This window comes from Drosophila virilis, chromosome 3, assembly GCF_030788295.1.
Source record: "Drosophila virilis strain 15010-1051.87 chromosome 3, Dvir_AGI_RSII-ME, whole genome shotgun sequence".
Lineage (NCBI taxonomy): Eukaryota > Metazoa > Arthropoda > Insecta > Diptera > Drosophilidae > Drosophila > Drosophila virilis.
This window is the reverse complement of record NC_091545.1, coordinates 356868-380678: the sequence shown is the minus strand read 5'-3', so window position 1 is coordinate 380678 and position 23811 is coordinate 356868. Positions and strand designations below refer to the sequence as shown.

At 44.6% G+C, this 23811-nt stretch overlaps 2 protein-coding genes across 3 annotated transcripts in view; one reads left to right on the top strand and one right to left on the bottom strand.

Moving 5' to 3' along the window:
• Positions 1-588: 588 nt before the first annotated feature.
• Dhc62B (Dynein heavy chain at 62B) lies at positions 589-13200 on the top strand. The gene is made up of 9 exons (XM_002060246.4): positions 589-2852; positions 2908-3088; positions 3139-5808; positions 5869-6183; positions 6237-6479; positions 6539-7615; positions 7679-11456; positions 11519-11838; positions 11906-13200. The coding sequence occupies exons 1-9, from the start codon at positions 793-795 to the stop codon at positions 13133-13135; spliced, it is 11874 nt and encodes a 3957-aa protein (XP_002060282.2). The 5' UTR covers positions 589-792; the 3' UTR covers positions 13136-13200.
• Positions 13190-23811, bottom strand: part of LOC6636853 (DDB1- and CUL4-associated factor 8) — a 23474-nt gene continuing 12852 nt past the window's right edge. For both annotated transcript variants that reach the window (XM_002060247.4, XM_015168217.3), the window contains 2 exons: positions 13878-14121; positions 13190-13826 (listed from right to left, as the gene is read on the bottom strand). In XM_002060247.4, coding sequence (XP_002060283.1) covers positions 13479-13826; positions 13878-14121 — 592 coding nt within the window. In that variant the 3' untranslated portion in view covers positions 13190-13478. The remainder of the gene's footprint in view (positions 13827-13877; positions 14122-23811) is intronic.

Below are 23811 nucleotides of genomic sequence, written 5' to 3'. Positions count from 1 at the left end.
CATAAGTAAATTATGTATTGTGAATCTATTCAATTGTATAACTTTTACGTGTTGTGCTTCAAATGCGCATATGCCCCGCACACAGCCCACCATCGCCCCCTAAAACTATTCTTATGCCTACCACGACAGAATACCCCAGCACAGACGCCCAGACACATTTCTTTCATAAATTTAAGGCTGTTTTTTGATAAATAATTCGGGGTTCTCTTTTTAGAATATTGTATATTTGAAGGCAATTTAACAACTGTTATACACATATATATATATATATATATATATATAAATATATATATATATATACATAAAATTATTATTGTAATTATTGTTGCTTATAACAAAAACAAAAAAAAAGGAGTTGTTAATCTGATCTGTAATGTCATTTGTAATCGAATTGGTACCGATATCTATATCATAATTGTTATGGTGGATTAAATAAATACATAATAATATACGCACAGTGGGACTTTCAAAATGGCGTCTAACGCCTTTAACAGATGTGACACAGTTATCGATATCATAATTGTTATCGGGAATTAAATAAATACAAATGCACACACACATACGCAAATTGGGACTAACAAAATGGCGTCTAACGCTCAGCAGCAGTCGACAATTTGTACATACATAGAACGACAAAATACAAAAACAAAACAACGCACACACAAGTTGCCTTAGTAACGATTAACAGGATATTGTAATCAAATGTTAAGACGTTGCACGTTTGGCCCAACAACATAAATAATTTATTTATATCTTGCACATGATTCGCAGCACAACTAGCCGGCCTGCAAGATGTATAGCCGCAAGCTGGAGCGCATGCATCGCCCCCCCTCGGACATAACCAAATATGACAATGAGCCGTATATGAAGAACCCGCTGCTCACGTTCCGCATATCGGAGGTGCACGAGCGGCGACATTATATGTTCCTCAAGCAGCGGGCGGCCGACATCAAGGTGAAGGTGGCAAAAAAACCGTGGGAGCCGGAGCCGGAGATGCGACCGCTGCCGCAGGTGCACTATATAGACAATTTACGCCGCGAAGTGCGCAAGATCATTGTGCCCCGTATGTTGCGCAAGACGGAAGCAAAGATTTTAAGCTTTGCCTCGGACCGACTCAAAACCAAGTATCCCGAGTTGGTCAAGGCGTACATGGGTGATGTGCACGAGGAATACGATCGGCTCATGAAGATATATAGCATGAAGAACATACTGCAGCATCCAGAGTTTGCCGATGAGGATCCCACAAAGTTTGATCTGCCGCATGCAGATTTCCATTCCAGCCTGCCCGGACGCTCAGCCAACTACAAAACGTATCTGGAGAATCGGCGTAAAATCGCCAAAAAGCTGCTAATCCTGCAGATGCCCATGCGCGTCATACTGAGCATCTCGGTCGCGGAACTACCCGATTTGGCCTGTAATTTCCAGTACGTGGGCAGCATGGGTGCCCAGCAGCAGCAGTTGGGTCTTTGTGGACGGGAGGCCCTGTCGTACAAGTTCTATCGCAAGTATATACAGAATCAATTGGATAGAGTCAACACATTTCTGCGCTGGACCTGGTACAGTCGGCTGGTGTCCGTACTGCGGCGCATGATGCGCAAGCGTGTCATGCCCATGAACGTGTGGAGGCGCGCTTGGGGCGGCCTAGAGGGGCTGATGAATCGGGAGGTGAACAACATGAAGATGCGCACATTTGAGGAAATGTTTCGCATATGCGCTAATCCGCGCACCATGCCCGTTTTTCGCATGTCTTTGGGCTGGAACGATGTGGACGACGGCCTGGACATGCGGCCCAGTCTTTCCAATATTCAGAGCATGTTTGGCGAGATTGTCACCGAAATCTCAATGGTTGGCTATCGCATGGAGGCGCTCCAGCCGCAAGTGGACTCGCTGTCCACCTACGGTCAAGTGAACGATTATCTAAAGATCGAAATGAATGAGAACACCGTCAAGGATGTCATTAACCGAGTCCAGAAAATTATTGTCAACACCTACACCCAACTGATGGACTACCTCAATGGCTATCGTCAAAAGTATTTTGCTCTCTACTCGGCGGACGAGCGCAACCGGCTTGCCAAATTTCTGGAGGAGCCGCACGAGTTCGAGGAATACTTCGCCCGCATCGAAACCTACTACGATTTCATCAACAAGCTGCGCAGCGAACCGGCCACGGACTTCTTCGAGATGGCCGTCATTGATAACGAGCCGGCCATCCAGGGGCTACGTTCCATGGCCGAGAACCTAATTGCCAACATTACCGCAATTATCATAAGCGAGCATATTAAAGCCGAGGAGGAGATATGCGAGGAGTTCGAAAAGATTAAGGACAGCGCTCTTTTGATACCAAAGTCCACGGAGGAACTGCTTGAAAGCGCCGACTACATGATCTACGTGAAGATGAAGAAGCTGGCAGAGCTCACGGATCGCATTCAATATTGCCTGCAAGTCGGCACCAATATTGTAGAGCTCACTCAGATGTCCAAGTATCATTTCGATCTGACCATCAAGACCATAAACTGGATTAAGGACATTAACGATATCTGCGATTATAACGCATCGCAGCAGGAATACTACAAGTTCCTCTTTGAGGAGCATCTACAGGAAGTCGTGAAGAAGCTGAACACGGACATTCAGGAAATGTTGCCCAAATTGGGTATCATTGATGACATGAGCAGGCCGGACAAGTTTCGCGAGTGCTACATCATACTCCAGAACTTTATAGATCAGCTGAAGACATTTGATGACTACGTGGCCTGGATAAACAAGGAGGAGAAACTGTTCAAAATCAACCAAACCGAATACCCAACTCTGGAAGTCATCAAGGGCTTTGTTTACCCATTTGCGGACCTGATGAAGTAAGTAGAAATAAAGTTAAAGATTTTTGGAGCTGATGTGAATTTTATCTTCCAGATTGTGCATTGAATGGCAGCGCTATTTGAGCGTGTGGAGGGATGGTCCCTTTGAGTACCTGGAGCCAAAGTTCGTGGAGACGACGACGGAAGATTATCTGAAAGAGTTTCAAAAGAATCAGAAATATTATCGCATTAAGATCAAGCAGGACATGGTTGAGGATCCCGTTTGCAAATTTAAGGTGAATACCTTGCACACAAATGGATCAATTATTTAAATGCGTACTTATAGGGTCAAACCGAGGATCCTGATCCGGAGAAGCATCCCGTGCCACTGCGCCTGTGCGCCACAATGATAAGGTCCATCAAGGACTTTACCATTGGCGTATTTGTCGTGAACACGCTGTGCAATCCGGCACTGCGCAAACGCCACTGGAAGGAGATGTCGGAAATAGCAGGATTCGATATAACGCCGGACGCCGGCACAACGTTGCGTAAGATTCTGAATTCTGGTCTCGACGGCATACTCGATCAGTTCGAAATTATCAGCATAAGCGCCAATAAGGAGCTGCAACTGTGGAACAATCTGCAGCTGATGATCAAAGAGTGGGAGAATAAGGTCTTTCCCACCGGCCCCTACAAGGAGACAGGTGTTACAATACTCTCCAGCATGGACGACATACAGGCGCTTCTGGATGATCACATACTCAAGACGCTGGCCATGCGTGGCTCGGCGTTTATGAAGCCCTGCGAAGAGGAGGTGCGCGCCTGGTATGAGAAAATCATGCGCGTCAACGAAACGCTGGATCAGTGGGGAAAGGTTCAGGTCAATTACCTGTACCTGCTGCCCATATTCTCGTCCAAGGACATTGTTGCCCAGATGCCAGAGGAGGGTCGCCTCTTTTCCGTAGTCGAACAAACCTACACCCGCAACATGGGCCTGGTTATGCGCAATCCGCTTGTCATGGAGACGGCGCCAACAGTAGGCCTGCTGGAGTCTCTGCAAAAGGCCAACGAATTGCTGGAGGACATATCCACGGGCGTAAGCAACTATTTGGAAAAGAAACGTTTATATTTTCCGCGTTTCTTCTTCCTGGCAAACGATGAAATGCTGGAAATTCTGTCCGAGACCAAGGATCCGTTGCGTGTTCAGCCGCATCTCAGCAAATGCTTTGAGGGCATCAACATACTAGAGTTCGATGCCGGCAAAAATGTTCTGGCCATGTTCAGCAGCGACAAGGAGCACGTCCAGTTTATAGAGCAGATATCAACGGTAGCTGCCGGTGGTAGCGTGGAGAAATGGCTGATTGGCGTCGAGGATGAAATGCTAAAGGCCGTGCGCTACGAGAGCGAGCTCTCCTTCAATCACTATCCCACTGTGAAGCGCAACGAGTGGGTGCTGGAGTGGCCCCAAATGGTTGTGCTGGCCGTCTCACAAGTCTATTGGGCCTCGCGCATGCACAGCTGCCTGCGTCGCAGCTACGGCGGTAACCAGACCGTGATGAACCACTTCTTCCAGGAGCTGACCAAGGAGCTCAATGACATTGTGACACTGGTGCGTTCGCCCGTCATCAGCAATCTGAACCGGATCACCATCAAATCTCTGATTGTAATTGATGTGCATGCCAAGGACGTGACCGAGGAGCTGATACGGCTGAAGATCAGCAGCGAGTACGACTTCCAGTGGCTGGCCCAGATGCGCTACTACTGGGAGGACTCCACGATGCTTGTGCGCATCATCAATGCGACGGTGCCCTTTGCCAACGAGTATTTGGGCAACTCGGATCGTCTGGTGATCACACCGCTCACGGATCGCTGTTATCGCACATTGGTGGGTGCCTATCAGCTACATTTAAATGGTGCTCCGGAGGGACCCGCCGGCACGGGCAAGACAGAAACAACCAAGGATTTGGCCAAGGCGCTAGCTGTGCAGTGCAAGGTGTTCAACTGCTCGGATGGCTTGGACTACAAGGCGATGGGCAAGTTCTTTAAGGGACTGGCCTCGTGTGGCGCCTGGGCATGCTTCGATGAGTTCAATCGTATCGAGCTGGAGGTGCTGTCCGTCGTGGCACAGCAGATTCTGCTCATCATCCAGGCGGTACGCGCGAATGCGACTAAGTTTATGTTCGAGGGCACGGAGCTAACCCTGAATCCGGCCTGTTATGTGTGCATTACCATGAATCCTGGCTACGCGGGCCGTTCCGAACTGCCCGACAATCTGAAGGTGCTCTTTCGATCCGTTGCCATGATGGTGCCCGATTACGCCATGATTGGGGAGATCTCGCTCTACTCGTACGGCTTTGTCGATGCCCGTAAGCTGGCTGTTAAAATCGTGACCACATACCGACTGTGTTCCGAACAGTTGTCCAGCCAAAACCATTACGATTACGGCATGCGAGCCGTAAAAACCGTGCTCTCCGCCTGCGGCAACATTAAGAAACAGTTCCCTGACGAGGTGGAAGACATTCTGCTGCTGCGCAGCTTGATCGATGTAAATCTTCCGAAGTTTCTGTCGTTTGATGTGCCGCTCTTTGAGGGCATCATTTCGGACATCTTTCCGGGCATCGAGCTGCCTCACATCGACTACAGCCTAATGGAGGCGGAGTTTCAGCGCGTCTGCAAGGAGGAAATCCTGGAACCGGCGCCCAGCTTCCTCATCAAAGTCATCCAAACCTACGAGATGATCATCGTGCGGCATGGCTTCATGCTGGTCGGCGAGCCGCTGGCAGGCAAGTCCAAGACGCTGCAGGTGCTGGCGAAGGTCTTGTCGGCACTGAAGATAAAGGCGCCGTCCAAGAGCCCCTACTTTCAGCACGTGCAGATGGGCATAATGAATCCCAAGTCCATAACAATGAACCAGCTGTACGGCTCCTTTGATCCCATATCCTACGAGTGGACGGACGGCCTGGTGGCCAAAATCTTTCGAGATTTCGCCATGACACCGACACCAGACAGAAAATGGGTAGGTTGATTGTGATCCCTTCCCATTAGCCACTTTTTATCTATGTGTATCCTTCTGTAGGTCATCTTTGATGGTCCCGTGGACGCGGTTTGGATAGAGAACATGAATACTGTCCTGGACGACAACAAGAAGCTGTGCCTGACCAGCGGCGAGGTGGTCACCATGTCCAATGAAATGTCAATGGTGTTTGAGGTAATGGACCTGGCGCAGGCATCCCCAGCTACCGTCTCGCGCTGTGGCATGATCTACATGGAGCCCACAACTCTGGGCTGGCGCTCGTTTGCAAATACCTGGCTACAGAAAGCCGATCCCCGCTGGGCCGATAAGGAAAACACCCAATACATGCTGGACATGCTGCAATGGCTCCTGGTGCCCGTGAGTACAGACTAGAGATGTGATTCCCAGTCGTTCATCATGCATATTTTTAGTCCCTGACTTTTGTGAGGCGCTTTTGCAGTCAGTTCATCAAGCCGGGCGAGTTTAATTGTATGTTAACTACATTTGATTTGATAGACATGTTGCTGGACGAGGCCATTGAGGAGAATCCCGACGATTACGACAAGTACATACTAGGCTACATACAGGCCGCGATGCTCTATGGCCTGGTTTGGGGTGTGGGCGGAGTTCTCAATACAGAATCCCGTGAGAAGTACGACACATACTTGCGAAGTGTAGGTATTTCCATTCCATAGTTATGTTGCTTATTAGAATAAGTTGCCTTGCCCAACAGATATACGAACAGGAGCCTGTGGCATTGGGCAAAATGGAGGTGACACCGCCCATGGAGGGTCTCCTTGTCGACTATGTGTTTGTCTTTAAGCAGCGCGGCACGTGGCGCTATTGGCCCGAGATAGCTAAGCGCATGGATGTGGAAGAGACCAAAACGGGTGTCATTGTGCCCACTGTGGACACGGCTCGATATATTCACCTGCTGAAAATGCATGTGCAGCACAAGAAACGCATGCTGCTCGTCGGTCCGACCGGGACCGGCAAGAGCGTCTATATACAAAACTATCTGATGAACAAACTGAATCCCGATGAGTACGAGACTGGCTTTATAACCTTTACCGTGATGATAACCGCCAATCAGACGCAGGAGCAGATTATAGCCAAGCTGCAGAAGTGGAAGCGCGGCATCTTTGGACCACCGAAGGGCATGCAGAGCGTGCTCTTTGTGGACGACATGAACATGCCCGTGAAGGAAGTGTACGGTGCTCAGCCGCCACTGGAATTGTTGCGACAGTTCTTCGACTATGGCCATGTGTACGATTTGAAGGATAGCTCCAAGATCTATATAAACAATGTTCTCATCATGACCGCCTGCGGCCTGCCGGGCGGCAGTCGCCAAGATGTCTATGCGCGCTTTCTCAACCACTTTAATGTCTACTCCATCAACACGTTCAGCGACGATACCATGTTCCGCATCTTTCTCAATGTGGCGCTAAACGGCTTTCGGCGCTCGGGCCACGGACAGGATGTCTTCGTGGTGACCAATCAGATTGTGAGCGCCACGCAGAGCATCTACAAGAGCGTCCAGTCCGAAGTGCGCGCCACGCCCGCCAAATCCCATTATATATTCAATCTGCGCGACATTTCACGCGTTGTCACCGGCTGCACCCTGGTTCGAAAGGAGTCGGTGAATGACAAGAAAATGCTGATACGCGTCTGGTACCATGAGGCCATGCGTGTATTTTACGATCGCCTCGTGGACGACATCGATCGCAAATGGATGTTCGAGAAGCTGAACGAATGCCTCAAGTCCAACTTCAAGGACAAGGTGGAGAGCGTCTTTGAGAAGTATGTCGCGGTGAGTTCGAGAGTTCATTGCAATTAAATATAATTGAAGATTAATAAACATTAAACTTGGCAGGAACCGGATCAGTTGTTCACAATGGAGGTCGCCAACGAGGTGTTCTTTGGCATGTACTTTGATGAGGACAGCGAGCCAGACGAACGACGCTACGAGGAGGTGCCCAGCATGGAGATCTTTCACAAGCTGTCCGAGAACAGCCTTGAGGATTACAACTCGACGCGTCGTTCTAAGATGGACATAACCCTGTTCACGTTCGCGTTGCAGCATCTGAACCGGATCTGCCGCATCATATCCATACAGGGCGCCAGCGCGTTGCTTATCGGGCTGGGCGGCTCTGGGCGGCAGTCACTGACGAAGCTGGCCACCAACATGGTGCAGACGTCCTTCTTCCAGCCGGAGATAACCAAGAACTATGGCGCCAATGAATGGCACGATGATATCAAGGCCATACTGAAAGAGGCGGGCGGCATGAATAAGCACACCACGTTTCTCATCACCGAGAATCAGATCAAAATGGAGCTGTTCCTGCAGGATATCGATTGTCTGCTCAATCAGGGCGAGGTGCCCAACATCTTTCCCATCGACGAGAAGCAAGAGGTGCTTGAGATGGTGCGCCTCGCCGCCCAGGGTGGCAATCGCAATATTGACGTCTCCCCGCTGCAGGTCTTCTCGTTCTTTGTCAATCGCTGCAAGCAGAAGCTGCACATAGTGCTCAGTTTCTCGCCGATTGGCGACGCTCTGCGTACCCGGGTGCGTTTGTATCCTTCGCTGGTGAATTGTTGCACCATCGATTGGTACGACAGTTGGCCGGAGGAGGCGCTTCAGATGATAGCCAAAATGTCGCTGGTCGATGTGAACGTGCCCTCCGAAGAGATCAAATTGGCCATCATGGACACCTGCCAGTACTTTCATACGACGGCGGCGCGTGTCACGCGCGCCTTCTGCCAGATGTCCAATCGCCACATCTACCAGACAAACGCCTCCTTCATCGAGCTGATCCGATCCTTTCAGACGCTTATCGCGCGCAAGCAGGAGGAGACCATGCTGGCCAAAATGCGCTACATTGGTGGATTGGATACGTTGGCGCAAGCGGCGGCTGCCATTTCCATAATGCAGCGTGATTTAGGTGCATTGCAGCCCAAACTGGTAGCGCTTGCGGAGAACTCGCGCAAAATGATGCTGGAGATTAACAAGGAGACGCTTGCTGCCAGCGCTGCTGCCGAGCAGGTCAAACAGGACGAGGAGGTGGCCTCCGTGCAGGCTGAGGCCGCGCAGGTACTCAAGGGCGAATGCGAAAAGGATTTGGCCAAGGCCATACCCGTGCTTGAAGATGCACTGGCCGCTCTGAACACTCTCAAACCGGCGGACATCACACTGGTGAAGTCCATGAAGAACCCTCCGCCGGTCATCAAACTGGTCATGGCGGCGGTCTGTGTGATGAAGGGCCTGTCGCCGGAGCGCGTACCCGATCCGTCCACCGGCAAGATGGTCAACGATTTTTGGGGGCCCAGCAAGCGTATCCTGGGCGATATGAATTTTCTGCCCGCCCTCAAGGAGTTCGACAAGGACAATATACCGGTTGAGGTAATGAAGCGCATACGCAAGGAGTTCATACCCAACAAGGACTTCGATCCTAAGGTGGTGGCCAAAGCCTCCAGCGCCGCCAAGGGTCTCTGCCAGTGGGTCATCGCCATGGACATGTACGACGACGTCGCCAAGGTGGTGGCGCCCAAGAAGGCCAAGCTCGCCGCCGCCGAGAAGGAGTACGCCGACACGATGGCCTTTCTGGCCGAGAAGCGGGCCATGGCCGCGGCGCTGGAGGAGAAGGTGGCGCTGCTCAACATTGAGCTGGACAAGGCGAATGAGGAGATGACAAAGACCGAGCAGCATGCCGAGAATTGCCGTAACAAGCTGATACGCGCCGAGGCGCTGATCGGTGGGCTCGGTGGCGAAAAGTCGCGCTGGAGCAAGGCAGCCGATGATCTGCAGGATCTGTACGATCATCTGCCGGGCGATGTGCTCATCTCGTGCGGCATTATTGCCTATTTGTCGGCAGTGAATCTGCAGTACCGGGCGAACTGCGTCCAGGATTGGTTCAAGAAATGCAACGCCCTGCAGATACCCTGCTCGAAGAAGTACTCGATCACGACTGTCCTGGGCCTGGAGGTGACCATACAGAACTGGCAGCTGGACGGCCTGCCAAACGATGAGTTCTCCAGCGAGAACGCCATCATCTCGGCCAACTCGAGTCGTTACAGTCTGTTCATCGATCCCCAGGGCCAGGCCAACAATTGGCTCAAAAACATGGAGCGCAAGAATCGCTTGAACTGCGTCAAGTTCAATCAGAGTAACTACATGAAAATCATTGCCGACGCCTTGGAGTACGGTTCGCCCGTGATCATTGAGAATGTGCAGGAGGAGCTGGAGGTGCCACTGGATCCGATCCTAATGCGGCAGACCTTCCTGCAGGGCGGCGTCAAGCACATCAGCCTCGGTGAAAATGTGGTTCCGGTCTCCCCGAACTTTCGCCTCTATATGACGTGTAATTTGCGCAATCCTCACTTCCTGCCGGAGACGTTCAACAAGGTGACGGTGATCAATTTCGCGCTCACCCAGAACGCTCTGATGGACCAGCTGCTGAGCATTGTGGTGGCCAAGGAGCGACCCGATCTGCAGGAGCTACGCATCATGCTGACCACCGAAGCGGCGGCCAATAAGGGCGCCCTTCGCGATGCCGAGAACATGATCCTGAAGACCTTGACCTCTAGTGAGGGTGATATACTGGAGAATGAGGCGGCCATCCTGATCTTAGCCGATTCGAAGACGCTCTCCAAGGACATCACGGAGAAACAGGAGGCAGCCAAGGAGACGTCGGCCAAAATTGAGGCATTCCGCCTTAACTACAAGCCCGTCGCAGTGCACTCCTCTATACTGTATTATTCCATAACCGATTTGCCCAATATTGATCCCATGTACCAGTTCTCCCTCAACTGGTACATCAACCTGTATATGTACTCCATTGAAACGGCCAACAAATCGAAGGATCTGCCACGACGCATCAAGTTTCTGGTCGATGGATTCACCCGGAATCTGTACAACAACGTTTGCCGCTCCATTTTCGAGAAGGACAAGCTGCTCTTCTCGTTCATACTCACCGCCCGGATTATGCTAGGCACGGGTCAGGTCGAGATGCGTCATCTGTCGCATCTGCTGACCAATGCCAAGGAGTCCACCAACTTACCGCCCAATCCCGATCCCAGCTGGATAACCGACATCGTTTGGCTGAATTTCCTGCGCCTAGAAGAGCTCAAGGAGCTGAGTGGAATTGTCAACTCGTTCCGCGGAAATTTGAGCGCATGGCAAGCGATCTATGATCATGTCTCGCCGGAGCTGCAGCCCTTGCCGCCACCATGGAACGACAAGACCACGGCCTTTGAGAAGATCATAGTACTCAAGGCGCTGCGTCCGGACTCGGTCTTCCTGGGCGTTCGCAACTTTATAGCGAACACAATTGGAGATCAGTACGTGTCGCCGCCCGAATTCGACATATCCAAGTCGTATGCAGACTCCACGGCTCTTACTCCGCTGCTGTTCATCTTGTCTCCGGGCGCTGATCCGCTGGGCTCCCTGCTGGCATTTGCCGAAAAAATGGGCCAGGAGGAGTCGTTCCAGAGCATCTCGCTTGGCCAGGGTCAGGGCCCAATTGCGACCGCTCTCATCAAGAATGCTCAGGAAATGGGCTACTGGGTTTGCCTGCAAAATTGTCATCTGGCCGCATCCTGGATGCCCACCCTGGAGTATTTGTGGGAGAATATGGACACGTTTAACACGCAGGGTGAGTGCATCCCAGCAGCTCCCAAATATACGATTTATACAACTTTCCGTTTGACTTTTCAGCGAACTTCCGCATTTGGCTTACGGCGTATCCCACGCCCCAGTTTCCGGTGACGATCCTCCAGAACGGCGTTAAGATGACAAACGAACCGCCGACGGGTCTGCGCGAGAATCTGATGCGCTCCTACAATTCGGAGCCAATCAATGATCCCGAGTTCTATATGGGCTGCGCCAAGCAGGATCGCGCATTCACACGTCTGTTGTTCGGCATATGCTTCTTCCATGCCGTCGTCCAAGAACGACGCAAATACGGCCCCTTGGGTTGGAACATTGCATACGGCTTCAACGAGTCCGATCTACAGATTTCAGTGCTCCAGCTAAGCGTAAGGCATAAACGGGAACTGTATCTTGTTCTATTTATATTAACCATGTTGATGTCCTGCCTTGCAGATGCTGCTCAACCAGTACGAGCACGTGCCGTATGACGCCATCTCGTATCTGACTAGCGAGTGCAACTATGGCGGACGAGTCACGGATAATTGGGACAGGCGCGCGATTGTCACGATTCTTGCGGACTTTTGCAATCCGCAGGTGGTGTCCGACAACCGATTCCGCTTTGCCGCCGACGATCGTTACATATTGCCGCGTAAGACGGAGCATCGGGAGATTCTGCGCTATCTAGACGAGAGCATGCCGTCGCTGGCGCCGCCTGAGGTTTATGGCCTGCACGCGAATTCGGGCATTACGCGAGACTTGCAGACGACCAAAACTCTGCTGGACTCGATGATTTTGCTGCTAGGCAGCGAGGCGGCGGGCACGGCGAGCGGCGGCATTAGTCCGGAGCAAATGGTACTCAATACGATTAAACAGATCGAAACGGAAATGCCGCCCGACATGGACATCGAGGCGGCTGCCGAGAAATATCCAGTTGATTACAATGAATCAATGAACACGGTTGTCGTTCAGGAAATGGAACGCTTTCTGAAGCTACAGAAAGAGATTCGCGCCTCATGCCGCGACCTGGCCATGGGCATAAAGGGCATCATTGTGATGACGCCCGATTTGGAAAATGTAATGACCGCCATGAAATTCAATCGTATACCGCTCAAGTGGATGAGCAAGTCCTACCCCTGTCTCAAGCCACTCGGCGCCTATGTACAGGATCTGTACAAGCGTCTTAATTGGCTGCATTTATGGCATCGGGTGGGCAAGCCGCCCACCTTCTGGCTGTCGGGTTTCTTTTTTACGCAGGCTTTCCTCACCGGCGCCATGCAGAATTATGCCCGAAAATATAAAATACCAATTGATACGCTCACCTTCGACTACGACGTGCTCAAGGTGGAGACAAAAAGCGTGGCGCCCGATGACGGTGTCTACTGCAACGGCCTCTTCCTGGAGGGCGCACGCTGGCACTGGGAACAGAACATGTTGGTTGAACAGCTGCCAAAGGTACTCATGTACGTGATGCCCGTCATCTACTTCCGGCCAATAACCCTAATGGAGGTCACCGAGGGCACGCGTTATCGCTGCCCGCTGTACAAGACGGGCGAGCGTAAGGGCACGCTATCCACGACCGGACACTCCACCAACTATGTGGTTCCGCTGCTGCTCAACACACAGATGAAGGCCTCTCACTGGGTGAAGCGGAGCGTAGCGCTCATCTGCCAGACCAACGATTAAATGAGACGTATATTTTATTCATACAAGGAGAAACAAGACACAAACAAACGCACATTATGTTCTTCGATGCGTGTGGTATTTATTGGAAATTGTTCAAAATTAGAATATGGGCGCGCTTATTTGTATATTCACAGCATTTGAAAACGCTTTCAAATAAAAGACGTAGAGCTCGCAAACTTTCAGGTGCTCGCAACAGACAAAAAATATATAAAAAATAATGAAAAACAAATAATGCATGCTTTCCGGGACTTTTAAAGACCAGGAAACCAAACACGAATACGTTATGTAGACTTTGGATTAATGACAACGCTAATAGGGTGACGGATGATGCAGTTCTTCCTTCTCATTGCGAGCGGCAGCCAAGCGGATCGGCATTGCCCTCATCGGAGCTGCTTGGATTGCTGTCTCGGCGACGCGGCGGTTCCTGGTTGGCGGCGGCGTCGGCATTGCCGGGACTGGAGCTGATGCTGCTGCTGCTACTACTGCTGCTGCTCCGGAAAAGATTACGATTGCGCTCCCGCGGACCACCCTGTTCACCGCCGCCTGCTGCACCACCTGCACTGCGACGTGGCTCGATCAGCTGACGTATGAAATAATGAATCTGATTAATGTCAAAGTCGCCAACGTCCAACAGACTGCGTCTAAAGTTCCTCTGCAGCGTCTCCTTCAGCGCATCCGTGCGCGGCACCTCCTAAATTTAGAAATTAGTTTCACCCCAAACGAGTAAACTAAGTCAACTTACAGCTTCGCTCAGGCCGCTGGGTGTCCAAATCTTAACGTTGTGATCCAGCCCAGAAGTGGCCAGCACAGGCATCGATGGATGCTGCTCCAGGCAGTTGACCACGCCGGCATGATCGCCCTTCACAAAGTTAATCACCGCCTCGGTGTTCTTGTCCCAGAAAAAGATGTTGCCACAGTCGCTTCCACTTATTATGTACTCCGAGTGCGGTCCAAAGAAGTTGACCCCTTTAATGGTGCGGCTATTGCTGTAAATTGAATACGGAAGTATTAAATTGCCGTTTACATATATAAATATTTGTATACCCTCCCAGCGGGTATTAGGATTGTGTCACAGAATATGCAACGCATATCCAAACGCATTTACCATTCGGTTCGTAGGCCTGGGGTTTCATATTTGAAAACCTCGGTTCTGGCTCAGAGCACGGTAAGTGGACATTTATAATTTAATAAATTAAGGTTGTAATCCAACAAAGTGTGGATTGGAAATTTTGACCTATGTCTATATACGAATCTTAGGGGTAAGATTTTCACATGAATTCCGACTAAAAAATCGGTTTTCAGATTATTATACCAGATTAATCTAGATGGAAAACCATAAAGAAAAAGCCAAACCTCGTGAAAATATGATGAGATTTGACCGAGTTATGGGGGTGAGAAATTTTGATCTATGTCTATATACGCACCTTGGGGTAAGATTTGGACATGAATTTTGACTAAAAATCGGTGTTCAGATTTTAATGCCAGATTAATCTAGCCGGAAAACCATTAGGAAAAATACAAATTTCGTGAAAATTGGTTGAGATTTGACCGAGTTATGGGGTTGTAAATTTTGACCTATGTCTATATACTAATCTTGGGGTAAGAAATGGACATGAATTCCGACTAAAAAATCGGTTTTCAGATTATTATACCAGATTAATCTAGATGGAAAACCATGAAGAAAAAGCCAAACCTCGTGAAAATATGATGAGATTTGACCGAGTTATGGGGGTGGGAAATTTTGATCTATGTCTATATACGAACCTTGGGGTAAGATTTGGACATGAATTTTGACTAAAAAATCGGTGTTCAGATTTTAATGCCAGATTAATATAGCCGGAAAACCATTAAGAAAAATACAAATTTCGTGAAAATCGGTTGAGATTTGACCGAGTTATGGGGTTGTAAATTTTGACCTATGTCTATATACTAATCTTGGGGTAAGAAATGGACATGAATTCCGACTAAAAAATCCGTTTTCAGATTATTATACCAGATTAATCTAGAGGGAAAACCATGAAGAAAAAGCCAAGCCTCGTGAAAATATGATGAGATTTGACCGAGTTATGGGGGTGGGAAATTTTGATCTATGTCTATATACGCACCTTGGGGTAAGATTTGGACATGTATTTTGACTAAAAAATCGGTGTTCAGATTTTAATGCCAGATTAATCTAGCCGGAAAACCATTAAGAAAAATACAAATTTCGTGAAAATCGGTTGAGATTTGACCGAGTTATGGGGTTGTAAATTTTGACCCATGTCTATATACTAATCTTGGGGTAAGAAATGGACATGAATTCCGACTAAAAATCGGTTTTCAGATTATTATACCAGATTAATCTAGAGGGAAAACCATGAAGAAAAAGCCAAGCCTCGTGAAAATATGATGAGATTTGACCGAGTTATGGGGGTGGGAAATTTTGAGCTATGTCTATATACGCACCTTGGGGTAAGATTTGGACATGAATTTCGACTAAAAAATCGGTGTTCAGATTTTAATGCCGGATTAATTTAGCCGGATAACCATTAAGAAAAATACAACTTTCGTGAAAATCGGTTGAGATTTGACCGAGTTATGGGGTTGTAAATTTTGACCGATGTCTGTATACTTATCTTGGGGTAAGATTTGGACATGAATTTTGACTAAAAAATCGGTTTTCAGATTATTATACCAGATTAATCTAGAGGGAAAACCATGAAGAAAAAGCCAAGCCTCGTGAAAATATGATGAGATTTGACCGAGTTATGGGGGTGGGAAATTTTGATCTATGTCTATATACGAACCTTGGGGTAAGATTTGGACATGAATTTTGACTAAAATTTCGGTGTTCAGATTTTAATGCCAGATTAATCTAGCCGGAAAACCATTTAGAAAAATACAAATTTCGTGAAAATCGGTTGAGATTTGACCGAGTTATGGGGTTGTAAATTTTGACCGATGTCTATATACTTATCTTGGGGTAAGATTTAGAAAAATACAAATTTCGTGAAAATCGGTTGAGATTTGACCGAGTTATGGGGTTGTAAATTTTGACCGATGTCTATATACTTATCTTGGGGTAAGATTTGGACATGAATTCCGACTAAAAAATCGGTTTTCAGATTATTATACCAGATTAATCTAGATGGAAAACCATGAAGAAAAAGCCAAGCCTCGTGAAAATATGATGAGATTTGACCGAGTTATGGGGGTGGGAAATTTTGATCTATGTCTACATACGCACTTTGGGGTAAGATTTGGACATGAATTTTGACTAAAAAATCGGTGTTCAGATTTTAATGCCAGATTAATCTAGCCGGAAAACCATTAAGAAAAATACAAATTTCGTGAAAATCGGTTGAGATTTGACCGAGTTATGGGGTTGTAAATTTTGACCTATGTCTATATACTAATCTTGGGGTAAGAAATGGACATGAATTCCGACTAAAAAATCCGTTTTCAGATTATTATACCAGATTAATCTAGACGGTAAACCATGAAGAAAAAGCCAAGCCTCGTGAAAATATGATGAGATTTGACCGAGTTATGGGGGTGGGAAATTTTGATCTATGTCTATATACGCACCTTGGGGTAAGATTTGGACATGAATTTTGACTAAAAAATCGGTGTTCAGATTTTAATGCCAGATTAATTTAGCCGGATAACCATTAAGAAAAATACAACTTTCGTGAAAATCGGTTGAGATTTGACCGAGTTATGGGGTTGTAAATTTTGACCGATGTCTGTATACTTATCTTGGGGTAAGATTTGGACATGAATTTTGACTAAAAAATCGGTTTTCAGATTATTATACCAGATTAATCTAGAGGGAAAACCATGAAGAAAAAGCCAAGCCTCGTGAAAATATGATGAGATTTGACCGAGTTATGGGGGTGGGAAATTTTGATCTATGTCTATATACGAACCTTGGGGTAAGATTTGGACATGAATTTTGACTAAAATTTCGGTGTTCAGATTTTAATGCCAGATTAATCTAGCCGGAAAACCATTTAGAAAAATACAAATTTCGTGAAAATCGGTTGAGATTTGACCGAGTTATGGGGTTGTAAATTTTGACCGATGTCTATATACTTATCTTGGGGTAAGATTTAGAAAAATACAAATTTCGTGAAAATCGGTTGAGATTTGACCGAGTTATGGGGTTGTAAATTTTGACCGATGTCTATATACTTATCTTGGGGTAAGATTTGGACATGAATTTCGACTAAAAAATCGGTTTTCAGATTATTATACCAGATTAATCTAGATGGAAAACCATGAAGAAAAAGCCAAGCCTCGTGAAAATATGATGAGATTTGACCGAGTTATGGGGGTGGGAAATTTTGATCTATGTCTACATACGCACTTTGGGGTAAGATTTGGACATGAATTTTGACTAAAAAATCGGTGTTCAGATTTTAATGCCAGATTAATCTAGCCGGAAAACCATTAAGAAAAATACAAATTTCGTGAAAATCGGTTGAGATTTGACCGAGTTATGGGGTTGTAAATTTTGACCTATGTCTATATACTAATCTTGGGGTAAGAAATGGACATGAATTCCGACTAAAAAATCCGTTTTCAGATTATTATACCAGATTAATCTAGACGGTAAACCATGAAGAAAAAGCCAAGCCTCGTGAAAATATGATGAGATTTGACCGAGTTATGGGGGTGGGAAATTTTGATCTATGTCTATATACGCACCTTGGGGTAAGATTTGGACATGAATTTTGACTAAAAAATCGGTGTTCAGATTTTAATGCCAGATTAATCTAGCCGGAAAACCATTAAGAAAAATACAAATTTCGTGAAAATCCGTTGAGATTTGACCGAGTTATGGGGTTGTAAATTTGGCCCATGTCTATATACTAATCTTGGGGTAAGATTTGGACATGAATTCCGACTAAAAAATCGGTTTTCAGATTATTATACCATTTTAATCTAGAGGGAAAACCATGAAGAAAAAGCCAAACCTCGTGAAAATATGATTAGATTTGACCGAGTTATGGGGGTGGGAAATTTTGATCTATGTCTATATACGAACCTTGGGGTAAGATTTGGACATGAATTTTGACTAAAATTTCGGTGTTCAGATTTTAATGCCAGATTAATCTAGCCGGAAAACCATTTAGAAAAATACAAATTTCGTGAAAATCGGTTGAGATTTGACCGAGTTATGGGGTTGTAAATTTTGACCCATGTCTATATACTAATCTTGGGGTAAGAAATGGACATGAATTTCGACTAAAAATAGGTTTTCAGATTATTATACCAGATTAATCTAGAGGGAAAACCATGAAGAAAAAGCCAAGCCTCGTGAAAATATGATGAGATTTGACCGAGTTATGGGGGTGGGAAATTTTGATCTATGTCTATATACGCACCTTGGGGTAAGATTTGGACATGAATTTTGACTAAAAAATCGGTGTTCAGATTTTAATGCCAGATTAATCTAGCCGGAAAACCATTAAGAAAAATACAAATTTCGTGAAAATCCGTTGAGATTTGACCGAGTTATGGGGTTGTAAATTTGGCCCATGTCTATATACTAATCTTGGGGTAAGATTTGGACATGAATTTCGACTAAAAAATCGGTTTTCAGATTATTATACCAGATTAATCTAGAGGGAAAACCATGAAGAAAAAGCCAAGCCTCGTGAAAATATGATGAGATTTGACCGAGTTATGGGGGTGGGAAATTTTGATCTATGTCTATATACGCACCTTGGGGTAAGATTTGGACATGAATTTCGACTAAAATATCGGTGTTCATATTTTAATGCCAGATTAATTTAGCCGGAAAACCATTAAGAAAAATACAAATTTCGTGAAAATCGGTTGAGATTTGACCGAGTTATGGGGTTGTAAATTTTGACCGATGTCTATATACTTATCTTGGGGTAAGATTTGGACATGAATTTTGACTAAAAAATCGGTTTTCAGATTATTATACCAGATTAATCTAGAGGGAAAACCATGAAGAAAAAGCCAAGCCTCGTGAAAATATGATGAGATTTGACCGAGTTATGGGGGTGGGAAATTTTGATCTATGTCTATATACGCACCTTGGGGTAAGATTTTGACATGAATATTGACTAAAAAATCGGTGTTCAGATTTTAATGCCAGATTAATCTAGCCGGAAAACCATTAAGAAAAATACAAATTTCGTGAAAATCGGTTGAGATTTGACCGAGCTATGGGGTTGTAAATTTGGAACCATGTCTATATACTTATCTTGGGGTAAGATTTGGACATGAATTTTGACTAAAAAATCGGTTTTCAGATTATTATACCAGATTAATCTAGATGGAAAACCATGAAGTAAAAGCCAAGCCTCGTGAAAATATGATGAGATTTGACCGAGTTATGGGGGTGGGAAATTTTGATTTATGTCTATATACGCACCTTGGGGTAAGATTTGGACATGAATTTTGACTAAAATTTCGGTATTCAGATTTTAATGCCAGATTAATCTAGCCGGAAAACCATTAAGAAAAATACAAATTTCGTGAAAATCGGTTGAGATTTGACCGAGTTATGGGGTTGTAAATTTTGACCGATGTCTATATACTTATCTTGGGGTAAGATTTGGACATGAATTCCGACTAAAAAATCGGTTTTCAGATTATTATACCAGATTAATCTAGATGGAAAACCATGAAGAAAAAGCCAAGCCTCGTGAAAATATGATGAGATTTGACCGAGTTATGGGGTGGGAAATTTTGATCTCTGTCTATATACGCACCTTGGGGTAAGATTTGGACATGAATTTTGACTAAAAAATCGGTGTTCAGATTTTAATGCCAGATTAATCTAGCCGGCAAACCATTAAGAAAAATACAAATTTCGTGAAAATCCGTTGAGATTTGACCGAGTTATGGGGTTGTAAATTTGGCCCATGTCTATATACTAATCTTGGGGTAAGATTTGGACATGAATTCCGACTAAAAAATCGGTTTTCAGATTATTATACCATTTTAATCTAGAGGGAAAACCATGAAGAAAAAGCCAAACCTCGTGAAAATATGATTAGATTTGACCGAGTTATGGGGGTGGGAAATTTTGATCTATGTCTATATACGAACCTTGGGGTAAGATTTGGACATGAATTTTGACTAAAATTTCGGTGTTCAGATTTTAATGCCAGATTAATCTAGCCGGAAAACCATTAAGAAAAATACAAATTTTGTGAAAATCGGTTGAGATTTGACCGAGTTATGGGGTTGTAAATTTGGAACCATGTCTATATACTTATCTTGGGGTAAGATTTGGACATGAATTTTGACTAAAAAATCGGTTTTCAGATTATTATACCAGATTAATCTAGATGGAAAACCATGAAGTAAAAGCCAAGCCTCGTGAAAATATGATGAGATTTGACCGAGTTATGGGGGTGGGAAATTTTGATTTATGTCTATATACGCACCTTGGGGTAAGATTTGGACATGAATTTTGACTAAAATTTCGGTGTTCAGATTTTAATGCCAGATTAATCTAGCCGGAAAACCATTAAGAAAAATACAAATTTCGTGAAAATCGGTTGAGATTTGACCGAGTTATGGGGTTGTAAATTTTGAGCGATGTCTATATACTAATCTTGGGGTAAGATTTGGACATGAATTCCGACTAAAAAATCGGTTTTCAGATTATTATACCAGATTAATCTAGATGGAAAACCATGAAGAAAAAGCCAAGCCTCGTGAAAATATGATGAGATTTGACCGAGTTATGGGGGTGGGAAATTTTGATCTCTGTCTATATACGCACCTTGGGGTAAGATTTGGACATGAATTTTGACTAAAAAATCGGTGTTCAGATTTTAATGCCAGATTAATCTAGCCGGAAAACCATTAAGAAAAATACAAATTTCGTGAAAATCCGTTGAGATTTGACCGAGTTATGGGGTTGTAAATTTGGCCCATGTCTATATACTAATCTTGGGGTAAGATTTGGACATGAATTCCGACTAAAAAATCGGTTTTCAGATTATTATACCATTTTAATCTAGAGGGAAAACCATGAAGAAAAAGCCAAACCTCGTGAAAATATGATTAGATTTGACCGAGTTATGGGGGTGGGAAATTTTGATCTATGTCTATATACGAAGGGGTAAGATTTGGACATGAATTTTGACTAAAATTTCGGTGTTCAGATTTTAATGCCAGATTAATCTAGCCGGAAAACCATTAAGAAAAATACAAATTTCGTGAAAATCGGTTGAGATTTGACCGAGTTATTGGGGTTGTAAATTTTGACCCATGTCTATATACTAATCTTGGGGTAAGAAATGGACATGAATTTCGACTAAAAATAGGTTTTCAGATTATTATACCAGATTAATCTCGAGGGAAAACCATGAAGAAAAAGCCAAGCCTCGTGAAAATATGATGAGATTTGACCGAGTTATGGGGGTGGGAAATTTTGATCTATGTCTATATACGCACCTTGGGGTAAGATTTGGACATGAATTTCGACTAAAAAATCGGTGTTCATATTTTAATGCCAGATTAATTTAGCCGGAAAACCATTAAGAAAAATACAAATTTCGTGAAAATCGGTTGAGATTTGACCGAGTTATGGGGTTGTAAATTTTGACCGATGTCTATATACTTATCTTGGGGTAAGATTTGGACATGAATTTTGACTAAAAAATCGGTTTTCAGATTATTATACCAGATTAATCTAGAGGGAAAACCATGAAGAAAAAGCCAAGCCTCGTGAAAATATGATGAGATTTGACCGAGTTATGGGGGTGGGAAATTTTGATCTCTGTCTATATACGCACCTTGGGGTAAGATTTGGACATGAATTTTGACTAAAAAATCGGTGTTCAGATTTTAATGCCAGATTAATCTAGCCGGAAAACCATTAAGAAAAATACAAATTTCGTGAAAATCGGTTGAGATTTGACCGAGTTATGGGGTTGTAAATTTTGACCTATGTCTATACTAATCTTGGGGTAAGAAATGGACATGAATTCCGACTAAAAAATCCGTTTTCAGATTATTATACCAGATTAATCTAGAGGGAAAACCATGAAGAAAAAGCCAAGCCTCGTGAAAATATGATGAGATTTGACCGAGTTATGGGGGTGGGAAATTTTGATCTATGTCTATATACGCACCTTGGGGTAAGATTTGGACATGAATTTTGACTAAAAAATCGGTGTTCAGATTTTAATGCCAGATTAATCTAGCCGGAAAACCATTAAGAAAAATACAAATTTCGTGAAAATCCATGTCTATATACTAATCTTGGGGTAAGATTTGGACATGAATTCCGACTAAAAAATCGGTTTTCAGATTATTATACCAGATTAATCTAGAGGGAAAACCATGAAGAAAAAGCCAAACCTCGTGAAAATATGATTAGATTTGACCGAGTTATGGGGGTGGGAAATTTTGATCTATGTCTATATACGAACCTTGGGGTAAGATTTGGACATGAAATTTGACTAAAATTTCGGTGTTCAGATTTTAATGCCAGATTAATCTAGCCGGAAAACCATTAAGAAAATTACAAATTTCGTGAAAATCGGTTGAGATTTGACCGAGTTATGGGGTTGTAGTTTTTGACCCATGTCTATATACTAATCTTGGGGTAAGAAATGGACATGAATTCCGACTAAAAATCGGTTTTCAGATTATTATACCAGATTAATCTAGAGGGAAAACCATGAAGAAAAAGCCAAGCCTCGTGAAAATATGATGAGATTTGACCGAGTTATGGGGGTGGGAAATTTTGATCTATGTCTATATACGCACCTTGGGGTAAGATTTGGACATGAATTTTGACTAAAAAATCGGTGTTCAGATTTTAATGCCAGATTAATCTAGCCGGAAAACCATTAAGAAAAATACAAATTTCGTGAAAATCGGTTGAGATTTGACCGAGTTATGGGGTTGTAAATTTTGACCTATGTCTATATACTAATCTTGGGGTAAGAAATGGACATGAATTCCGACTAAAAAATCCGTTTTCAGATTATTATACCAGATTAATCTAGAGGGAAAACCATGAAGAAAAAGCCAAGCCTCGTGAAAATATGATGAGATTTGACCGAGTTATGGGGGTGGGAAATTTTGATCTATGTCTATATACGCACCTTGGGGTAAGATTTGGACATGAATTTTGACTAAAAAATCGGTGTTCAGATTTTAATGCCAGATTAATCTAGCCGGAAAACCATTAAGAAAAATACAAATTTCGTGAAAATCCATGTCTATATACTAATCTTGGGGTAAGATTTGGACATGAATTCCGACTAAAAAATCGGTTTTCAGATTATTATACCAGATTAATCTAGAGGGAAAACCATGAAGAAAAAGCCAAACCTCGTGAAAATATGATTAGATTTGACCGAGTTATGGGGGTGGGAAATTTTGATCTATGTCTATATACGAACCTTGGGGTAAGATTTGGACATGAAATTTGACTAAAATTTCGGTGTTCAGATTTTAATGCCAGATTAATCTAGCCGGAAAACCATTAAGAAAATTACAAATTTCGTGAAAATCGGTTGAGATTTGACCGAGTTATGGGGTTGTAGTTTTTGACCCATGTCTATATACTAATCTTGGGGTAAGAAATGGACATGAATTCCGACTAAAAATCGGTTTTCAGATTATTATACCAGATTAATCTAGAGGGAAAACCATGAATAAAAAACCAAGCCTCGTGAAAATATGAT